This window comes from Heptranchias perlo, chromosome 22, assembly GCF_035084215.1.
Source record: "Heptranchias perlo isolate sHepPer1 chromosome 22, sHepPer1.hap1, whole genome shotgun sequence".
Classification (NCBI taxonomy): Eukaryota; Metazoa; Chordata; class Chondrichthyes; order Hexanchiformes; family Hexanchidae; genus Heptranchias; species Heptranchias perlo.
This window is the reverse complement of record NC_090346.1, coordinates 37,797,625-37,821,316: the sequence shown is the minus strand read 5'-3', so window position 1 is coordinate 37,821,316 and position 23,692 is coordinate 37,797,625. Positions and strand designations below refer to the sequence as shown.

Here is a 23,692-nt window from a genome sequence, read left to right as displayed (position 1 = left end):
ACAATGGCAAGGAAATGTATAACATTCAGGAAAATTCTGATGATGTCCTCGGATGGTAACGTTAGAACCATAGAAAAGATACAGCACAGAAGGGGGCCATTCGACCCATCGTGTCCGCGCCAGCTCGAAGAACAACCAGGTGCCCATTCTAATCCCACCTTCCAGCACCCAGTCCGTAGCCCTGCAGCTTACAGCACTTTAGGTGCAGGTGCAAGTACTTTTTAAAAGAGTTGAGGGTCCCTGCCTCTACCACCAATTCAGGCAGTGAATTCCAGACACCCACCACCCTCTGGGTAAAAAAGTTTTTCCTCATGTCCCCTCTAATCCTTCCGCCAATCAGCTTAAAGCTATGTCCTCTAGTTCTTGAACTCTCCACTAGGGGAAACAGGTACTTCCTGTCTACTCTATCTAGGCCCCTCATAATTTTGTACACCTCAATCAATTCTCCCCTCAGCCACCTCTGCTCCAAGGAAAACAACCCCAGCCTATCCAATCTTTCCTCGCAGCTGCAATTTTCAAGCCCTGGCAACATTCTTGTAAATCTTCTCTGCACTCTCTCCAGAGCAAATACGTCCTTCCTGTAATGTGGTGACCAGAACAGTGCACAATACTCCAGCTGTGGCCTTACCAGCGCTTTATACAGTTCCATCATTACATCCCTGCTTTTGTATTCTATACCTCGGCTAATAACGGAGAGCATTCCGTATGCCTTCTTCACAACCTTATCTACCTGTACTGCCACCTTCAGGGACCTGTGCACATGCACTCCAAGGTCTCTCACTTCCTCTACCCCTCTCAATACATTCCCGTTTACTGCGTATTCCCTTTCACTGTTTGCCCTCCCTAAGTGTATTACCTCACACTTCTCCGGGTTGAACTCCATTTGCCACTTTTCCGCCCACTCCACCAACCCATTGATATCTTCTTGGAGTCTACAGCTAGCCTCATAAATATAAGATAGATATTAATAAATCCAATAGGGAATTCAGGAGAAACTTCTTTACCCAAAGTGTGGTAAGAATGTGGAATGTGCTACTACAAGGAGTAGTTGAGGCAAATAGCATAGACGCATTTAAGGGAAAGTTAGGTAAGCATATAAGGGAGAAAGGAATAGAAGGATATGCTGATAGGGTTGGATGAAGTTATAAGATTCGTCTTATTTTTGTAAGAAAATCCATTTAAAAGTCATTTCTAAATGCTTTTTATCAGGTCCAGGCACAGGTTTTTTTCATTTGAACTGCAAATTAAAATTGCTAGCATATATTACCTAATATTGTCTAATTAGGTGGCTCAATGGTCGCACTTTCACCTCTGAGTCATAAGGTTGTGGGTTCAAGCCCCACTCCAGAGGCTCACACTCTAGTGCAATACTGAGGGAGTGTTGCACTGTCGGAGGTGCTGACTTCTGGATGAAACATTAAACTGAGGCCCCATCTGCCCTCTCAAGTGGACAAGGATCCCGTGGCACTTTTCAAAGAAGAGTAGGAGAGTTACATAGAGTCTACAGCACAGGCCATTTGGCCCAACTTGTCTATGCCGGAGTTTATGCTCCACATGAGCCTCCTCCCAACCCTATCAGCATATCCTTCTCTTCCTTTCTCCCTCATGTGCTTATCTAACTTTCCCTTAAATGATCTATGCTATTTGCCTCAACTTCTCCTTGTAGTAGCACATTCCACATTCTTACCACTCTTTGGGTAAAGAAGTTTCTCCTGAATTCCCTATTGGATTTATTAATGACTATCTTATATTTATGATCTCTAGTTTTGGACACCCCCACAAGTGGAAACATTTTCTCTACATCTACCCTATCAAGCCCTTTCATTATCTTAAAGACCCTCTATCAGGTCACCCCTCAGTCTTCCTTTTTTCCAGAGAAAAGAACTGTTCCGCCTTTCCTGATAGGTATATCCTCTCAGTTGTGGTATCATCCTTGTGAATCTATTTTGCATTTTCCCCAGTGCCTCTATATCCTTTTTGTAATATGGAGACCAGAACTGGGCATAGTACTCCAAGTGTGGTCTAACCATGGTTCTATACAAGTTTAACATAACTTCTCTGCTTTTCAATTCTATCCCTCTAGAAATGAACCCCATTGCTTGGTTTGCCTTTTTTATGGCCTTATTAACCTGTGTTGCACTTTTAGTGATTTGTGTATCTGTACCCTAGATCCCTTTGCTCCTTTAACCCATTTAGACTTATTATCCAAGCAATATGCAACCTCATCATTCTTCCTACCAAAATGCGCCATCTCACATTTAACTGTATTGAAATACGTTCTGCTGGTTTCCTGGCCAACATTGATTCTTCAATCAACATCATTAAATCACATTATCTGATCATTTTCTCAAAGCTGTTTGTGGGATCTTCCTGTGCATAAATTGGCTACATATGTTTTATTATTTAGTTTTTCGACAATTGACATTTTATTTTCTATGCAATAAAGAACGACAGGCTGCAAGATATAGTAACACTGAATTAATATTAAGATGTGCAGTGCAAGTAGTGTACATATTTCATGTGTTTTACTGCCGCCTTTGCTCCTTGTGTATTGTGATTTTCTCCATACTTCTTATGGATAGCTAACCGAAAAGAATTACATAGAAATTACAACACAGAAACAGGCCATTCGGCACAACCAGTCTGTGTTGGTGTTCATCCACCACAAGAGCCATAATCCTAATCCCATGTGGAATGCATATCCATTTATTCCCTTTTCCTTCAACCTCCTATCTAACCTAATCTTAAATGCTGATATAGTCATTGCATCCACAGCCTCCTAACCCTCTGTGTGAACAAAGTTTCTCCTGCTCTCTGTTCTAAATCTCTTACCTTTAATCATTTCTTTGTACTCTCATTCCAGACTCCTCAATCACTGGAAACAGTCTGTATCTATCTACTCTGTCCCATTACATTGGTTACATTGGTAACCCTCCAGTCCTCTGTCAGAACTTCCATGTCCAAGGATTTTTGAAGGATCATAGTCAGAGCCTCCGAATTTCCTCTCTGATTTCCCTCTGCATTTTACCAGCAGGGCCCAGTGACTTTTATAATTTGAGCCACACCAAATTTTCAACACTATAAGAAAGAAAAGACTTGCATTCATTCAGCGCCTTTCATGATCTCAGGACATCTCAAAACACTTTACAGCCAATTAAGTACTTTTGAAGTGTAGTCACTGTTGTAAGGTAGGAAGCACAGCAGCCAATTTGCGCACAACAAGCACAGAAATCTCACATCTGCATGCAAATAGGGGGCGCTATGATGTACATACTGGGCGGTGAAGCAGAAAAGGTAAGTACAGAACAGTTTTATGGGGTCAGGAGCATGAATGCTACTCTGGGCTCCACAAGAATACTGTGGGCCGCTGCCCTCTCGGGTTCCCCTCTCCGCGTACAGTCCCCTCCATCCCCGGACTTACCTGCCTGCTGATTGGTTAGGCAACCAGGCCACCCGATATCGGGCTGGCCCAGAGCCGGCGAGGTGCAGCAGGACACCCATTCAGGGCACGCAACTTGCCGACGGTATGAAAGTGAGGCCCGGCCCTGAAAATGGCTGCCTGTCTGTTCCATGCCGGGAGTTAAAAATCTTCTCCTATGTGTCTATTAAATCCTTTACTATTTCCCTTTATGTTCCTGCCAGTCTTTCTTCACAAAACCCTCCTGGACCTTTCTAATTTTTTTTGCTTCCAGTCCCTTCCACTTTATTTTCTTTTGTATTAATATTTTTAGATTTGGTATATGATCCTTTTTTAAGTCCCATTTTAATTTTAATTTCTCCACTGATCCAGCAACTCCAGTTTTTGCTGCACCCCATTTACCTCCTGTGGGAATATGTCTAGTTTGTAGCCTAATCATCTCTTGTTTAGATGTTTCCCATTGATTATTCACTGTCTTATATGCCAATTTTTCCTTTCAATTTAGCCAGGCTAGTTAACTTTTTATTTCATTAAAATTTTCATTTTCCAATCAAGTATCTTTATCTTTGACTGTTCCTTCTCCTTTTCAATTTTCATAATGAACCTAGTTGTGTTACAGTTGCTGTTTCTTAGATGTTCCCCTACTCCTACCGTATCTTTTGTCCCCATTAATTTCCTACAGCCAGATCCCGCACTGCCTCCTTCGTTGTTGCATTAAAAACATACTGATCTCCTGTCTGCTAATTTTTCATTGGCACTTACAAATTCCCATTTCTCATAGTTAGTACTTAGGAGTGCCATGTACTACTTTGATTTCATTGCAGGATTTATTAAAAGATCAAAAAACATGCTTTACGCCTGTGTTTTCTGAACTGATGGACGTCAGGCCCTGGGTATCATGTACAGCTTTGGGCACAAAGCTCCATTGTTGCACTTTGCAGTGAATATTTTACTACTCTGTCTCTGACATTTAATTTTCTCTTCCCAAAGATTTGGGAATGAAAGCTAACTCCCAGCAGTAGCAGACTGTATATAATGGCTATAAAGATAAGTGGTACCGACTGAGGAGAATAAAGGGAAGCAGTAGAATGTTTTTAAATGAGCTGTTTCTTTTTTATAACACAATCTATGTGCTGGGGGTTTTTTTCCCCTAGCTCCACTGATAAGGCTGAAATTGTAGTAAAAAAAAGTACAGCCATTGGCTGCTCTGTTGCTAAGGTCCCAGCATAGCAACCTATTAGATTATTTCAACAGCCCAACATGTTGACAGGACTACAAATAATATAGCAGAGGAAAAAATAATCAAATTTACAGGACATGCTCCTCTGAATCCCACACACTGTCCCAGGTTAAAGCCAATAAAATGAATCTGTTTGTTTAAAGAGTCACTGAATAAAAAGGACAGCTGATCTGTGCATACGCTCTGGGTCAGTTATGAACACCGTTCACTGAAACTGCCAACAGCTTGAGGAGGAGCGGATCTATGCAAAGGTTCTGGAGCTTGTATAAAATGAATTTATGAGAGATCATCTGTAGCGAAATGATTCGATAGAGGAACAGCCTTTGGGTGTAGGGTTTAATTGCAAACTCTATGACATTAATTGGCATAGGAGCTTTTGTGTGAAGTAATCATGAGGTGACTAAATTTTTGTAAAATTTGTTGCTTTTTTTATATTTGTGTTTAAATCAAACAATTACATTGGAGTGCAATGATGCAAAGACAGAGGGCGACAGTCACGAGGTAATCATTATAGGGGTAGGAAAGTCTGGGGGTTATAGTGTCCGTTAAAAGTGTACCCTAATCACTCTCTGAAAAAAATGTAATTATAGCAAAATGTGTTACCAATCATAAAATGTTGTTGATTTTCTAGACTCACAAAGACCTACCATTTTGGGTCTCCTTCCCTCTTCAGTCATTCCACTGACAGCAGATGTGGAGACGAGTATCTGCATCCCAGATTTGCTCTATTCATTTCAACGATGTTGGGACTTTGGACCAGCCTGGCAGGAGGTTCTGTGCTGACTGATCCCAGAAGACACTCGACTAGCTGAGTACGTAATTGTATGCAGCCAGTGGTATTGAGTGGTTCTGGATCAGTTCTCTAGCCAGCCTGAAGTTACAGCCTGCATTAACGTGCATCAAGCTTCTCCTGGGCTCAAGCTAAACTTCCCCATTACTGGTGCCACTGGATTGGCTAAAACAGAGCCTAGAAAATCAACAAGATTTCCTAATGTTGACATTTTTTAGAACTTTCAGAGAGCAATTGGAGGTATATTAGTATACTTAGAAGCGCAGACTAGAGATCATTGTGTTCCCATAAGCGCTAGGAAGATCAACCACGTATTTTATTGATTACACAATCAGTTCGAACCAGTTTTACAATCACCGTGCATTGAGGTTTGTGCATATTTGTAAGAAAGTTAGCCTTGCTAAAACAAAGGGACATAGAGTGATGAGGATCCCACTGAGCAGGCTGTGAATGGACGCACTGTTACAGAGGACCTACCTTAAGCAGAAAGTACTCTTCCAATTGAGGGATTAGGTCAGCACATGTTACCAATTCAGTAGGTTAATCATTAAAGTAATCACCAGAGCGACATTGGAAAATTCCCAAATATTGGAAAATTCCAAAACTAATTATTGTCCAGGGATTGCTGAAAACTCCTTTAATGGTAGTAAAAGTAACTGACAAATTAATCCCACATAAGCAGTTGAGATCTTATTTTATTAACTAGATTCAATACAATTGAAAATATAAATAGCTCTAAATACAACGGGCCGGATTTTGCTGTAAAAATAATGGTGCTTACTGTTATTTATGTGCCAATCGGACAGCAACTTCTGGCGACTGCACATGCGCAGTTAAACGCAGAAATCCAGAAGTTGCTGTCCGAGATGCCCTGCTCCTCCATAAGCTGTGCGAAAACGGCATCGCACCGTCTGACTCACCATTCAAATGTATTGAACGTTGTGAAGTTCCTGTAGTTACCTCAGAGGTACAGACTAAACGTGCCAAAAAAAGTTGGGGCTTGTGCATTCCAGTCTAAGCACCCTTCTAACAACATGGTATGTCTTAATTACTGCCAAACAACCTCTCTGGCACTAAAAATTAACTTTTACATGTGTGGAGTCTCATTCCTTCAGCTTTTAATTATTGTTGGAGATTTTTTTTTAAACAAAATACATTTTTTTCTACTTTTTCTTTCTGTCTCTTTTATCTCTCTCTCTTAATCCAATCTTTCTTTCCCTCCTTATTTTGCTTTAGGTACCTGATTTGACATTGAATTCATTATGCTAACTTAAACTTCCTGGTTCAAACTCTGTGCTGCTTATTAACGATTCTTCAATCTGATTGGTTAAGGAGATACACAGTTGCTTGCCCTGTTCACACAGGTCTCAGATGCCCTGTAGAGGGCGCTGTGCTTTTTGGCTGACAGCAACTTGCCGTGCAAAACCCCATACAAAGTCTATGGGCAAGTGTAAGTCCAACGAACGGTCGCTCAGAGTAAAATCTGGCCCAAGATTCTTGTTTCCTGAAGAACAAAGAAGGATCACTGTGCGATCCCCTAATAATACACGGTCGACTTAAAGGGGCGCCGTTGTTTAATGACATAATTGCGTTACCAAAAGCGAAATACTGTGGATGCTGAAAATCTGAAATAAAAACAGAAAATGCTGGAAATACTCAGCAAGTCAGGCAGCATCTGTGGAGAAAGAAACAGAATTAACGTTTCAGGTCAATGACCTTTCATCAGAACTGGAAGAAGTTGAAATTTTAACAGTTTTTAAATCAAGTACAGAGCCAGTGAAAGGGGTGGGGGGAGAGGAAGGGAGGGAAGGAAAGAACAAAAGGGAAGGTGTGTGATAGGGTGGAGGGCAGGAGTGATTAAATAACAAGCCTCCTACACTGTTCCAATGAAGCTCAAAGAACAGCATCTCATCTTTCAATTAGGCACTTACAACCTTCTGGACTCAATATTGATTTAAATAGCTTCAGATCATAACCACTGCTCCCATTTTTTCAGACAGCTGGTGCTGGTAATGGTTCTGCTGTTGCCATTTACAGCTACTCTAGACCCATCTTTTGTTTCTTAACTTGTCCCATTACCATCCTCCTTGTCTTGCACCATCATCCCTTTTGTCATTTAATCATTCCTGCCCTCCACCCTATCACAGACCTTCCCCCTTTATTCAGCAGGCTGAAATGGGGCATGAACTGTAACGCTGGATTTTACTACCCATTTTTTTCAGCCGCCCAATTTCCCACCATCATTCCTGGCCAGTGCTAGAAGCACTCACCCTAAAATGGGTGCCTGTATTTAAATGAGTTGGTGATGCCAGGGTGATATCATGCATCTCATTTTCTGTCATTAATACCTCAAAACCGCTCATTACTCATTACAACCATATAAAACAAGTGTGCAGGGTTGTGAGGTGACAATGTAAAGGTGGAGGTCGATTTAAAGGGCTGTAAGGATTTTGGACATTGGGTCAAACCCCATTTTACTCTTTTGAACTACTGGACGATTCAACATAAAGGGTTAATCAGTCCCTTTAAGGGTTTGGACATTCACTTGGATAGTACATTTACAGTACATTTGAAAGCAAGGGATAACTTACCCTGGATATTACAGTATAAATGCACAATTGCAAAACAGCAAAATGCAAACCATTTAAATTGGACAGTTGAACATCAGTTTAACACTGCAGGAGCAATACAGTACAGAAACTGTAAACAGGCTGCAACTTTCAATAACAATTGATAAGGAAAAGCTTCCAGAAGCTTCCAGAAGGTTTTCAATGTTCAGAACAACTGCAAAGGACAAAGATAAGAGGACACCTGGCTTTGCACAAAGGGGAGGATATAAGGGGTTCATACGGTTCATGAGTGGTCCAACCAGCCACCCATCTTAATGCTATGGACAAATTGGGCCTTCTCGTAACTTGGTTCACACCTATTTGCTCAGAAGCATATAAAGATAAGACATTGTAGTAGTCAAAACAACAGACAATAGACAACATCAGAGCAGCAGGAAGGAACTTCAACAGGCATGAGCGCCTCGAATAATGGGCACTCTGATAGTTTGCTTCTGAACTTTGAAGAAAAAACTCTACTTCTGAATTTCAACCAACAGACTGTACATTTAAATAACTTCGACAAAAAGTCTGTGTTTCTGGACTTTGACAAGAAGACTCGACTTGTGCAATTTGACAACAAGACAAATGGGAAGACACAGAATCTCACAACTCTACTACTGAACTAGGACAAAGAGGAAAACACTGATGATGAGCCAAGGAGCCTCGACCTACTAACCAACACATCATTCAACACACCACCTGTTACCACAGTAATCAACTCCCTACTTTTGGACCTAAACGACTGCTTTGACCTAGACGACTGCTTTGATGCATAAGGTTGTATCCGTTACTTGCTTGCTTTGTTTTTTGTCTGCTCATATGCTCTTTTAAATCATTAAGTAAGGAATGTTATGAACCCCCACTTGTATTATCGGGTAGAGTAATCCTTGTATTAATTGAGTTGCTTCATGCTTGCTATGTGCTCTTTTTAAATTACTAAATAAAGAATCACTTTGATTCACAAAATTACCCCGCCAGGTCGTTTATGAAAGGCTTCATAAAAAGTTTGTCAGCCATATTTGATTATTTCATTTTGTTTTTTCACTGCTGACAACTGCTCCACCATCTACCTTTGTGCCTTCTACTGTATGGCTCCCATTTTTGAGACTAATTGGGCCCACCCCCAATTCTAAAAGGTCTCACATTGGGTATATCCCTGTAATTTGATTTCTTGGAAGACGAGGAGAAGGAAGCAATAAAGGAAGGTCAGGCTGGTCAGGCACCCATGGGGCATATGGCACCTACCTGCCTGTGCCCTAATTCCAGAATATATCGACTAAGGCACTTCTATCGCCAGTTGACCTACGAGCAATACTTGAAGATGCTGCACTTCACAAAGGGAGCCATCAATGAGTTATGCCTAATGCTGGAACCTGACCAACAGCCCACCTCCTCCAAAGGCACCATACTGTCAGTAGCTGTAAAGGTCACAGTCACCCCAAACTATTATGTTATAGGGTCATTCCAGGCTCCTAGTGGGGATTTCAGTTGTATTGGCAAATCAGCTCTGTACAGATGTATAAAGCAAGATTCAGCTGCATTGTTTGCGACAGCAACCCAGTCCATCCACTTCCCCATGGATAACCAGCAGCTGCATAATTAGGTACCACTGTTTTATAGAACAGCTTTGATTAATACCATCACTTATACCAATAGGAAAGGATTCCACTCTTTCAATCTCCAATTTATTTCTGACCAATAGCACTGCATCATGCATTGAATGCTTGCTTTCCTGGAAACGCCATAATGCCTTCATTTTAGAGCAGTCCACAATGCCAGCACTCTTTGACCCAGAAAGGCAAGTCTCTGAACGGATCCTGGGAGGCCAAGGCTTACCATCTATAACCATGGTTGATGAAATCAGCATGTTTTCCAGGATAGCAGCTGAGGCAACACTATATCAAAGTCCATTTTTGCACCAGAATCATCGTAAAGCACAGAACTTAAGGATAGTATTAGATTGAAAAAAAAGGTTTACAATGTTACCAAAAAGAGCAGTAAGTAGTAGGATTGGGAGGGTTTTAGAAATCAGCAAAGGATGACCAAGAAATTGATAAAGGGGGAGAAAATAGAATATGAGAGTAAACTAGCAAGAAATATAAAAAACAGATTGTAAGAGCTTCTACAAGTATGTAAAAAGGAAGAGATTAGCCAAAGTAAACATGAGTCCCTTAGAGGCAGAGACAGGAGAAATTATAATGGAGAATAAGGAAATGGCAGAGACATTTTTCAAACAAATATTTTGTATCTGCCTTCACAGTAGAAGACACAAAAAACATACCGGAAATAGTAGGGAACCAAGGGTCTAATGAGAGTGAGGAACTTAAAGTAATTAGTATTAGTAAAGAAAAAGTACTGGAGAAATTAATGGAACTAAAAGCCAACAAATCCCTTGGACCTTTAGGCCTACATCCTAGGGTTTTAAAAGAAGTGGCTGCAGAGATAGTGGATGCATTGGTTTTGATCTTCCAGAATTCCCTAGATTCTAGAACGGTTCCCATGGATTGGAAGGTAGCAAATGTAACCCCGGTATTCAAGGGATTGAGTAGAATGGGCTTATATTCACTGGAGTTTAGAAGAATGAGTGGTGGTTTCATTGAAACAAGGAGGGAGAGAGAAAACAGGGAACTTTTGGCCAGTTAGCCTGACATCGGTAGTAGGGAAAATGCTGGAATCTATTATTAGGGACGTGGTAACAGGGCACTTAGAAAATCATAATATGATTCGGCAGAGTCAACACGGTTTTATGAAAGGGAAATCGTGTTTGACATTTTTTAGAGGTTTTTAAGGTGTAACTGGGAGGGTAGATATGGGGGAACCAGTGGATGTAGTATATTTAGATTTTCAAAAGGCATTCGGTAAGGTGCCATACAAGAGGTTGTTACACAAGATTAGGGCTCATGGGATTGGGGGTAATATATTAGCATGGATTGAGGATTGGTTGACGGACGGAAAACAGAGAGTAGGAATAAACGGGTCATTTTCCGGTTGGCAGGTTGTAACTAGTGATGTGCCGCAAGGATCAGTGCTTGGGCCTCAGCCATTTACAATCTATATCAATGACTTAGATGAGAGGACCGAGTGCAATATATCCAAGCTTGCTGACGATACAAAGCTAGGTGGGAAAGTAAGCTGTGAGGAGGACGCAAAGAGGCTGCAAAGGGATATAAATAGGTTAAGTGATTGGACAAGATGGTGGCAGATGGAGTATAATGTGGGGAAATGTGAAATTATCCACTTTGGTAGGAAAAATAGAAAAGCAGACTATCTTTTAAAAGGCGAGAGACTAGTAAATGTTGGTATTCACAGGGATTTGGGAGTGCTTGTGCACGAATCACAGAAAGTTAACAAGTAGGTACAGAAAACAATTAGGAAGAAAATGGTATGTTAGCCTTTATTGCAAGAGGATTGGAGTATAAGAATAAAGAAGTCTTGCTGCAATTATATAGGACTTTGGTGAGACCTCACCTGGAGTACTATGTACTGTTTTGGTCTCCTTACCAAAGGAAGGATATACTTGTCGTGGAGGGGGTGAAACAAAGGTTCACTAAATTGATTCCTGGGATGAGAGGGTTGTCCTATGAGGAGAGATTGAGTAGAATGGGCCTATACTCTCTGGAGTTTAGAAGAATGAGGGATGGTCTCATTAAAACATATAAAATTCTTAGAGGACTTGACAGGGTAGATGCTGACAGGTTATTTCCCCTGGCTGGGAGAGCCTAGAACTAGGGGTCATAGTCTCAGGATAAGGGGTCAGCCATATAGAACTGTGATGAGGAAAAATTTCTTCACCCAGAAGGTTGTGAGTCTTTGGAATTCTTTACCCTAGAGGGCTGTGGATGCTCAGTTGTTCAGTATATTCAAAACTGAGACTGATAGATTTTTGGATACTAAGGGAATTAAGGGATATGTGTATAGGGTGGGAAAGTGGAATTGAAGTAAAAGATCAGCCATGATCTTATTGAATGGCGGAGCAGGCTTGAGGAGCCATATGGCCTACTCCTGCTCCTATTTCTAATGTTCTTATGTTCTTAACTAGAATTCTGAAAGCACCCTTCAAGAGCCTGGATCAGCATCGGGCTGCTATGCAATATATTCCAGCTAGGGTCTCAAGGAACATCATGGTGTGGTGCGTGCTACACAACTTTGCCTTACAAAGAGGTCTCCTCGTGGTAGTCCAGGAAGAGAAAGGTACACAAGGGCACCAAGTGGATCAGCCAGAGAAGCAGCAGCAGCCAGAAGAGGATGTGGAGGACAACTTGTTTATGACTGCAAAAGACATTTATGTCAATCTGTTACATGACCTGTTGAATACCACCTCTACCCAGTGCATGAACAGTCCTGTTTACATCTTCCTACCACAAAGGTGCCATCATCCACAAACATCTTAATGCAACTACAATTTTAATCAACACCCATACTGTATTTGCATGCTTAATGTTGCTTTCCATGTTTGCTTTCTCTTGGTGTCAGTGGGTGATGTGTAACCTCTTAAACCTAGCATGATGCTTCTCCTAGATGTTACCTCAGTGGTTGGAGTACCTGAACTGGCTGCCTGCTGTGTTCCACTAGGAGCATCTTGGAACTGAGGTGGCCCTTGTCTCATGGAAGCTAGGTCCCAAGAGATACAGGTGCCCCTCTTATGCAGCCTGGCCCTGCCTTCTTTCTGCCGTGTGCAGGCATCATAGGGGGCTGGTGGAGGGGCTGTTTATGCACTGCTATTTTGAGAGACACAGTATCATATGAATGCATTCCTGTCATGCCACTAGTACCGGGCATTGGCTCTGCATAGCTGTTGACTGACACGAAAGCAGACCTACTGGTGCCAATCAGATCAGTGAAGCACTGAGAGATGGTTGTCTGTAACCACTCAGCAAGCCTGTCAAAGCCAAAAAAGACAGTCCTGTCCATTCTGGCGACTAAAGCCTCTTTATCAGCAGTTTGAGCATCCCTGGAAGAAGCTAACACCATCTTTAGGGAATCTGCCATGGGGGCCTCCACTGCAGATTGGCCTGGAACACACACACTCCAGGGTGGACTATGATACTGCAAACCCATACATCATGGAGCTGCAAATGCAGATAGTTGGAAATTGTTCAGAGTGCCCGCACATACATTTGATGCTCTGAAAGCAAACTTCTTCTAAAAGCAGGACTCAGGAGATTTGGATCCCAAGGCTATTCGCCCAAGGGGTAATGCCACCTGACCCTCTGGGAAGCAATGTCTTCCTCCTCCTGTCCACTTATATATTATGTATCACCATGTGTACTCCCCTCTTGCTCACTCTCTAATGCCCCTCAGGTGGTGATAGGGAAAGCGTGAGTGACAGTGCATGTGACAAAGTGCTGGCAGGGCCAAAGCAGAGAGGTCTGATTGTTCTTTCTCCTTTGCTTCTTCTTGACAGTGACATGATCTAGTTTGCTGACAGCTGATATGTGGTCCAATGGCATGAGAAAGAAGAGAAGCAGAATGTCATGATGAGCATTCAGCTGGCAGCAGCCCTCTGACTCCCTCTACTGTTATATTAGGAAAAAGAGGGTGGTCAGGAGCAGTGTTGGCCCCTTAAAAACTGAAAGTGGGGATATTGTCATTGGCAATGGGGAAATGGCGGACATGTTGAACAATTACTTTGCGTCAGTATTTACAGTCGAAAAAGAGGATAGCATGCCAGAAATCCCAAGAAAACTTATATTAAATCAGGGACAGGGACTCGATAAAATTAACATAAGCAAAGCAACAGTAATGAAGAAAATAATAGCACTAAAGAGTGACAAATCCCAGGACCAGATGGTTTCCATCCCAGGGTTTTAAAGGAAGTAGGTGAGCACATTGCGGATGCCCTAACTATAATCTTTCAAAGTTCTCTAGATTCAGGAACTGTCCCTCTAGATTAGAAAATTGCACATATCACTCCGCTTTTTAAGAAAGGAGAGAGAGAGAAACCGGGGAATTATAGACCAGTTAGCCTAACATCTGTTGTGGGGAAAATGCTGGAGTCTATAATTAAGGATAGGGTGACTGAACATCTCAAGAATTTTCAGTTAATCAGAGAGAGCCATCATGGATCTGTGAAAGGTAGGTCGTGCCTGACAAACCTGATTGAATTTTTTAAAGAGGTGACTAAAGTAGTGGACAGGGGAATGTCAATGGACTTACAGAAGGCATTTGATAAGGTCCCACATAAGAGACTGTTAGCTAAGATAGAAGCCCATGGAATCGAGGGAAAAGTACGGACTTGGTTAGGAAGTTAGCTGAGCGAAAGGCGACAGAGAGTAGGGATAATGGGAAGGTACGCACATTGGCAGGATGTGACTGGTGGAGTCCCGCAGGGATCTGTCTTGGAGCCTCAATTATTCACAATATTTATTAACGACTTAGATGAAGGCAGAGAAAGTCTCATATCTAAGTTTGCCGATGACACAAAGATTGGTAGCATTGTAAGCAGTGTAGATGAAAACATAAAATTACAAAGCGATATTGATAGATTAGGTGAATGGGCAAAACTGTGGCAAATGGAATTCAATGTAGACAAATGTGAGGTCATCCACTTTGGATCAAAAAAGGATAGAACAGGGTACTTTCTAAATGGTAAAAAGTTAAAAACAGTGGATGTCCAAAGGGACTTAGGGGTTCAGGTACATAGATCATTGAAGTGTCATGAACAGGTGCAGAAAATAATCAAGAAGGCAAATGGAATGTTGGCCTTTATATCTAGAGGACTGGAGTACAAGGGGGCAGAAGTTATGCTGCAGCTATACAAAACCCTGGTTAGACCGCACCTGGAGTACTGTGAGCAGTTCTGGGCACCGCACCTTCGGAAGGACATATTGGCCTTGGAGGGAGTGCAGCGTAGGTTTACTAGAATGATACCCGGACTTCAAGGGTTAAGTTATGAGGAGAGATTACACAAATTGGGGTTGTTCTCCAGAGTTTCGAAGGTTAAGGGGTGATCTGATCGAAGTTTATAAGATATTAAGGGGAACAGATAGGGTGGATAGAGAGAAACTATTTCCGCTGGTTGGGGATTTTAGGAGTAGGGGGCACAGTCTAAAAATTAGAGCCAGACCATTCAGGAGCGAGATTAGAAAACATTTCTACACACAAAGGGTTGTAGAAGTTTGGAACTCTCTTCCGCAAACGGCAATTGATACTAGCTCAATTGCTAAATTTAAATCTGAGATAGATAGCTTTTTGGCAACCAAAGGTATTAAGGGATATGGGCCAAAGGCAGGTATATGGAGTTAGATCACAGATCAGCCATGATCTTATCAAATGGCAGAGCAGACACAAGGGGCTGAATGGCCTACTCCTGTTCCTATGTTCCTATGTACTGTCTACATCCCCAGGAGCTCCAATGCTTCCTCCTCCTCATGAAGGCTCCTTTTAAGGGCCTTCTCTGCTCAATCCCAAACAAGGGATTTCCTGCTCTGCTTTATTTGGGCCAGCTGCATTTCCAGTGCAGCCTCTCTGTTCTGCAACAGATCTTTATGACATTCTGAAATGATTTTCACTCCTCCTTTGTGATGATGTCTGGCCCTTTAAGCTGCTGCAGGCAAAAGTCCTGCCCCCACTGCACTTCTGGCAGCAACTGCAAACCAAAGAAAAATCTGAGCTTATGTAAGTTAAGGGCATTTCCTGGCCTTTGCTGTCAAGCAGTATAGATTGGGCCCAGATATGGCCCCAACCATGTAGAAGATTCGCTGGGCTACTTATGAGACTAGACAGGTCCATTACATAAATGTCACGTATGCTTTGACATAGTACATAGCATATAATTTCATCCATAGAATGTACATTGGGTAAAAAGGTAATAATTAATTGCCCTCTGGGGTCATATACTATACAGGATAATATCGTTCTCGTCATATTCAGACCAGGGGAATCTCATCTGTGAAATGCAACTTTTCAGGTGTAGAATAATATAGATTGTAATATTAGATTAACTTGCTGGAATTCTCCCTCAATTACATTTTGGTTCAGAAAGAAATTTTACTGATCTTTCCCTTGTTGGAAATTAATTGATGTTCACCTTCATTGGCAGATTAAAGTCGGTGGGAATCCATGATAGCAAATTGTATGTGGTCTGCTGGAATCAGGAGTCCTAATCTGCTCATTCCATACCTTATGTTTTTATGTATGTCTTGAAGCCAGCTCCTATATACGTACAGCATCATTTGGACAAAAGCTGACTATTAATTCTCGTCTGGCACTACATGGCTTGTACATACCTCTGCCTTAATTCCTGTAGTTTTTTCCTCTAAATGTTGTAAGTTTTGTGTTAACCACTGTAGAAAGCCAATGTCTAAGAACAGAATTGTAGAGAATAAAGGACACAAGACACGCTTCTGTTTAAAATATCTCAAAATATACTGCACGTGCTGCTTATTACACTCTATTCCTCATTCATGTGCTTCTAGCTCACATCATCTCTGAATTTCTGTTAATCACCCAGTTGATTGCATCTATCACAGAACTTGGAATGTATGACCCCAAAATTCCAGGATTTTTAAAAATTCATTCTTGGGATGTGGGTATCGCTAGCAAAGACAGCACTTATTTTTCATCCCTATTTGCCCTTGAGAAGGTGGCAGTGAGCCGTTTTATTGAACCGCTGAAGTCCATGTGGTGAAGGTAATCCCACAATGCTGTTAGGTTCCTAGATGTTGGCCCAGCAACAATGAAGGAATGGCAATATACATCCAAGTCGGGATGGTGTGTGACTTGGAGAGGAACTTGGAAATGATGGTGCTGTTGGTCTTGGATGGATGGGGTGCCGATCAGAAGGACTGCTTTGTCCTGAATGGTGTTGAGCTTCTTGAGTGTTGTTGCAGTTGCACCCATCTGGGCAAGTGGATCGTATTCCATCTTCCATCACACTCCTGACTTGTGTGTTATAGATGGTGGAAAGACTTTGGGGAGTCAGGAGGTGAGCCACTTGGTGCAGGATACCCAGCCTCTGACCTGCTCTAGTAGACACGGCATTTATGTGGCTGGTCCAGCTGAGTTTCTGGTCAATGGTAACCCCCACGATGTTAATGGTGGGGAACTCAGCAATGATAGTGCCATTGAATGTCAAGAGGAGGTGGTTAGACTCTCTCTTGTTGAAGGTGGTCATTGCCTGGACACTTAAGCGGCACAAATGTTACTTGCCACTTATCAGCCCAAGCCTGGATTTTGTCCAGGTCTTGCTGCGTGCGGGCATGGACTGCTTCATTATCTGAGGAATTACGAATGGAATTGAATGCCGTGCAATCATCAGCGAACAGCCCCACTTCCAACCTTATGATGGAGGGAAGGTCATTGATGAAGCAGCTGAAGATAGATGGGTCTAGGATGCTGTCCTGAGGAACTCCTGCAGCGATGTCATGGGGCTGCATTGATTGGCCTCCAACAACCTCTACCATCTTCCTATGTGCTAGGTATGACTCCAGCCATTGGAGAGCTTTCCCCCTGAATCCCATTGACCAGTTTTACTAGGGCTCCTTGGTGCCACACTCAGTCGAATGCTGCCTTGATGTCAAGAGCAATCACTCTCACCTCACTTCTGGAATTACTCTCCAATGGGGTGAGTGTGGCAGAGCAGAACTACTATCTGCCCATGGACCTCAACATCCCAAATTGGGGGACGGGGTCATTTAAATCCTTGGGGCAGGCGGCCACAACTATAAAGATGCATCGGAAGTGCCTTCCCCAACAGCACACCAGAAAATCAGAGCAGCATTATGTTTCGCTGATGGCAAATGGAAGACCCAGGAAAGGTCACAAAGGTACAGTTGTGGGATTGGTTACCTTTGCCTGCACCTGTGCTACTTTTTGCATCCTTAATACAGCCGTCAAAGGAACTTTCACCAGCTCCCAGTTGGCAAAAGTCCCATTGGGGCTTATATGGTGTACTGGACGGAATTCCCATGGTAGCCAGGGAACTCCCCCAGACACGCACCCTTGACATAGATGGAAGACCCTCCCACTTCTCCCTGACCAGAATTTCTTGCACAAGTTAAACAGGCCAGAATCCTAGGTTCCACCCCATATTCCGGCCCTCCCGGGGGATGATGTGTCTGCTTTCCCGCCCTCTCCAGCCCCAGGAATTTTAGGGACTGTGTGTATAACACTAAAGGGACAAGCTGTCTTGGTGATGGAGGAGCTTGTTTTCACTCTTATGGCATCTCTGATAGACTCTGTTCAAATAGGAGATGTACGCCATTTATCCAACTGCTGTTGCCTATCTCCCCAATAAAGCAGTATTCAGCTTCTATATGAGATGTGTATGATATATGTATCGCTATCAGCCTTTACACAGTACCAGCTGCATTTGTTTAAAATGCTAAGTGCACTTCATACAATTAGCCTATCAAGTAGTTTTTCTTCCAAAGTACTTAACTATTATTGCGTTGCTCCCAACAGGCTTTTGGGGATTTATTTTGAAAAGCATTTTGATTATTTTAAAGTACATTACTAGTATAAATTCTGCCAGATGTTGGTGGGTTTGCTGGTGCATGTTAAATGATTCTGGAGAATAAGATATACTCAGATATTCCAAAGTGATATGAAGAACATGGAAGAAAATGGCAGCTGAACACTTAGCAGTTAAAACAGTTGGAAAAATCACAATGCTGTACCTGAGGGAGAGCCTGAATGAGGATCACACAAATTCATAAGAAACAAATATAGAAACAAACTTCACAATTCCCAATGGAACAGAAAATCTATTGCTTCTGTAATGCAAGTCTGAATTATTAATGATGCAAGTTCCATAAAAAAAACTAAGTTCTCAGCACTGAGGGTAGTTTAACACTGTTACCTCGAGTGGGGGCTGATCAATTCCCAGGAATTGCTATAATTCTCAAGTTTTTTTTAAATCAAATTAGCTAGGAGACTATAACGTGATGCAATTAAGAACAATAATTACAATATACAGCACTGAGACCATAGAATAAAACCAATTGAGAGCAGGGTTACTACACCGGGAAGTCTCTTTTTATCCAGCCTTGATGCAAGGTTATTAATTTGCTAAAAAAAATTAAGATGCATCACGTGCTCATGATGGCCCTGAAATTGTATTTATGGAGGATTTCCATTTCAGCAAAGTTCAGCTGCTCTTCCAACTGGGATTTCAAATTATTTTGTTGATTCATTTTAATTAGTGATGAGTGATAATAGCATAAAGACTGCAATGACCAGATTAAATACCCTTACAGTACCAACAGCTTCCAAATCCCATGCATCTCTGGCATTGAGCACTCACAGGCTACATGTGTCCATAATACTGGCCATTCCCAGGTTGGGTGTACCTGTGATTCTCACTCCCAGATTGGATGTACCTGTGATGTTCACTCCCAGATTGAATGTGTTTGTGACGCTCACTCCCAGATTGAATGTGTTTATGATGCTCGCTCCCAGATTGAATGTGTTTGTGACGCTCACTCCCAGATTGAATGTGTTTATGATGCTCGCTCCCAGATTGAATGTGTTTGTGATGCTCGCTCCCAGATTGAATGTGTTTGTGACGCTCGCTCCCAGACTGAAAGTGTTTAAGATGCTCACTCCCAAATTGGATGTGTTTGTGATGCTCGCTCCCAGATTGAATGTGTTTGTGATGCTCACTCCCAAATTGGATGTGTTTGTGATGCTCGCTCCCAGATTGAATGTGTTTGTGACGCTCGCTTCCAGATTGAATGTGTTTGTAACGCTCGCTCCCAGATTGGATGTGTTTGTGATGCTCGCTCCCTGATTGAATGTGTTTGTGATGCTCGCTCCCAGATTGAATATGTTTGTGATGCTCACTCCCAGATTGGATGTACCTATGATGCTCACTCCCAGGTTGAAAGTGCCTGTACTACTGACCACTCCCAGGGCACATGTGCCTATTGTACTGACTGCTCTGAGGACATGGCTGATCATTCCATGGACTACTCTCAGGTTCAATGTGGACCCTGATATTCTTACATGGCAAGGGTACAAATTTGGGTACAAACGCACAACTTGTATTTGTGTTTAATTTAGCCATTTCTCCTATATATTTGGACAGGTGCACCGGACTGCTGTAATTACACAGCTCCTATAGTCCAGGGTTATTCACCCCAGATGTAATTCTGACCCTGCTCTAGAATTGCCAGCTACACACACTTGCACCCTCTGCTGGGTACCAGACACAATTTCAATCACTGCGCTAGGAAGGATTTGACACTGGAAATTTCTCCATCTCTCTCTCTCTCTCTCTTTGAAGCCAGCAGGCCCAGAGGTTGGCTGTGCTGTCTCCCTACCCTCTGATTTAGTATTTTTAATTATTTATATGATGCTGTTAGCCTGTAGTTGCTGGCACTTATTATTTGTATGCGTAAAGACAAGTTCATTTGGATATAATGTAGTCAGATATGTTTGGGAGATCTGATGCATTTGTTTCCGAATAATTCCTTTTGCAACCCTACCTGTGATTTTAAAAAAGCACAACACTGACCATTCCCCACCAGAAATGAATTTCCTAATCTCGGGGGGTGCCAGCAGTGGGGGCCAGGCACCTCCTTACGGAGAGGTATGGAATATCATTGGGAAAGTTATCTAATCATCAACTGAAAAACAACATTGGCAAAGCATTGGGAGCAGATCCCCAGCCATCCCCTCAAGCAGAGGTAATGTTCGATATGGAGAGAGAGACGGGAGAAAGAAAACATTTTTTTATATAATTGCCAAAAAAGATGAAAGGAATATATAGGAACAGAAAGCCCATACTAGAAAAACCAAGGACAACATCCAAAGCTGAACTAAATTCCACGTCAAGACACAGAGAGACTGACAAAAGGAAGACACTGCTAGGCAGCTCACTGTACATGTGAACACTGCAACAGTCAACAAATAAGTCAAGAGCACTTGGTTGGGTCAAAAAGATCTGCAGAAGGATTAGTGGAGTATCAGCACCTTCACTGTGTAACATGCCTGTTTATTGCAGTGTCTGCAAGAACAATATAATTCAATAGTAGAATAATGCAGCACGACAGAACCACAAGGCATAATCCTACAGAGGTAACAGAGATAGACAAATAATAATTAGAATATACATCGAGGAGACATTGAAATACACCAGCTGAGAGATTTGTCAGAACTGAATAAAGCCTCCTTTCCTCCACCCTGGTGAAAGTTTAATTTTCATAGAGAATATATAATTTGAGGAAAAGACAAATCTTATGACATTGAGACTAGTGGTTCTTGTAAATAATCTGTGTTTGTGTTGGGCACTTGTGATAGATTGCTAGACTTTGAGACATGAATTATTTTACAAACAAAACCACTCAAGCAAAAACAAAAAGAAATGGGCCAGAATTTGCTGTAGAAAGGCATCTAACTGTGTCTGCTGTTATTTAGACCCTTCAGCTCAAAAAACTTTTGCCCACAAAGTTGCTGAAAGTGCGAGCTGATAACGGCGCAATGAGGGGAACAGGGCATCTGGGATCTGAGTGAACAGGGCAACCAACCGGGTATCTCCTTTACCAATGAAATTTAAGGATTGGGAAATAAACACAAGAAGGACTGAGAAGGAAGTGTAAAGTAGAAGGGTGAATTCAATGTCAAATCAGGTACAGAAAGAGGAATAAAGAGAAGGAAAGAAAGAAAGATTGGATTGAGAGAAGAAAAGAGACAGAAAGGAAAAGTAAGAATAAAATCTCCCTGAAAAATTCAAAACCTGAAGGAATAAGACTCCACACTTGTAATAGTTAATTTTCGGTGCCAGAGAGGTTGGTTGGCAGTAATTAACAATCATCACGTCGTTAAACGGGTACTTACACTTGTAATGCCAAGACTTAACTTTCTGTGGCGAGTTTAATAGGCAATTAATGGGCATATACATCAAGTTCCTAAATAAAAGGGGAGGCTAAGGGTGAGATGCCATTTTCGTGAAGCTAACGGCAGAGAGGCGTAACTCGGACAGCAACTTTTGGATATTCATATTTAAATGTGCATCTGCTCCTCGCCTGAAGTTGCTGTACCATTTACCCTTAAATAACATCAAGCGCCATTAGTCGTGAGCGCCGTTATTTTTACAGCAACTGTGGCCTAATATATTTCGCCATTAACACACAAGTTGTAGTTGGGGGTAGGAGGTTTAGCATACCAGATTTGAGGGTCACCAAAAATCCTATAGTGGGAGGAGGGGGTTTGGGAGTTCAGATTCCTGCCAATTGCTGTATTTGCATTGTGGTTGATGATTCATTCCCTGACTCTTTTCCCACTAACTCAGGGGGTCCCCAGTCCACTGTCCTGTCTCCTACTTTGTTCCATCGTCACATAAATGACTTCCTCATCATTGGACTCTGTCCATTCTTTGGCTAATGATCTTACTGTGCACTCATCGACTTCCTTCAGATTGCACACTCTCAGTGCATACAATCTTCATGTCTCTCACCGTAGGGGGATGATTAGGTCTGAACGAGGAGGTCCAGTTATGAATTCACAGCAGTTTACTCTTTGGTGTGCATTACATCCAAACCATTACTGGCATCATGGCATGATAGCCTACCTGGGGGAATTTTTAACCCCCAAGAATGAGTAGTTTTTTGAGTCGTGACCGCAACCCTGCTCCACTTCCAGGTTAAAAGTGGGTGTGTAAAAGTACAGGCTCCCCACTAGGAATGCAAAGTCAGAAAATTCCTTTCCATGGTCTTGATTTTGCTCACACTGATTTGGAATACACAATTAGACACATTTATAGTGGCAAATGGTAGTCAAATTATGGGAGATTTCAAGATAAATCCAACCTTTGTTTACTAGTAACAGTAAAAGACACTTTGTTAAATGACAATATCTCTTTAATGCACATAGCCTTGATAGTTCTTAATTAAAATAAATATTTTTGCCAATATCTGATCAGTGAGACTAGGTGGTGCTATGAGTTCAGTTCTGGCCTCCAATCTCCGGGATTTGGCTTCAAATCAAGCCTAGACTGATGGCAGCTTCAATCCTGTTTCTAATGGCCCACAGCATAAAAAGTTCTCTAGTTTGGCAATCTCTCTTGGAGAAGTCACAGGATGACCGGTGTGGGAAATAGAAAATTTACACACTGGTGAAATAAGGGGTGCTCATCTAAGGCTGGAGCTGAGGCACATTATTAGGGAAGAGTAGAGGAAGCTTTACTATGAGTCTAACTGTGCTACACCTGACTTAGGAATCCTTGTTGATGACTCTAGGTATCCAAAGTGGGAGTGTTTAATTTCCCAGCACTAACACCGTTCAATGTGAACAAATACACAGAAAAAATCTGGTCAATGCAAACTTATGAAATGGCTAATCTCCAACAAACAAACATTTCTCCTGATCAACTGAAAATCCTTATTTTTCATTATTAAACGTTAATGTCAATTTTGTCAAGAACAGATAGAATTTGCAAACAAATTTAAGCAATCATCTATACAAGCAGATTCTGAGCCTAAGGATGAATTATAGTAGGATTGTTTTCAATATTAAGATATACTTCTCCCCGAGCCTTGCTCACTTGCTGATTGTGTGCCAATGGCTGCTGTACAGCACATCTAACTTTTGATGGATTTGAATCAAAACCCATTCATATAGACAGAAATAGAACACTCAATTATTTTCTTAATACTATGTTAAGGAGGTGTGCAACTCCCTAGTTTGGTGCAGTA

The 23,692-nt window shown here is 41.9% G+C and overlaps 1 protein-coding gene across 4 annotated transcripts in view; it reads right to left on the bottom strand.

Moving 5' to 3' along the window:
* Window positions 1-23,692, bottom strand: part of rhbdl1 (rhomboid, veinlet-like 1 (Drosophila)) — a 151,712-nt gene that overhangs the window by 76,604 nt on the left and 51,416 nt on the right. For 2 of the 4 annotated variants that reach the window (XM_068003306.1, XM_068003309.1), the window contains exon 1: window positions 5,306-5,458. The exons of 1 other annotated variant lie outside the window; for it this stretch is intronic. In XM_068003306.1, coding sequence (XP_067859407.1) covers window positions 5,306-5,371 — 66 coding nt within the window. In that variant the 5' untranslated portion in view covers window positions 5,372-5,458. Of the gene's footprint in view, window positions 1-5,305; window positions 5,459-23,692 lie in introns of those variants that run through there. One more of the 4 variants, XM_068003308.1, reaches the window with a different exon arrangement.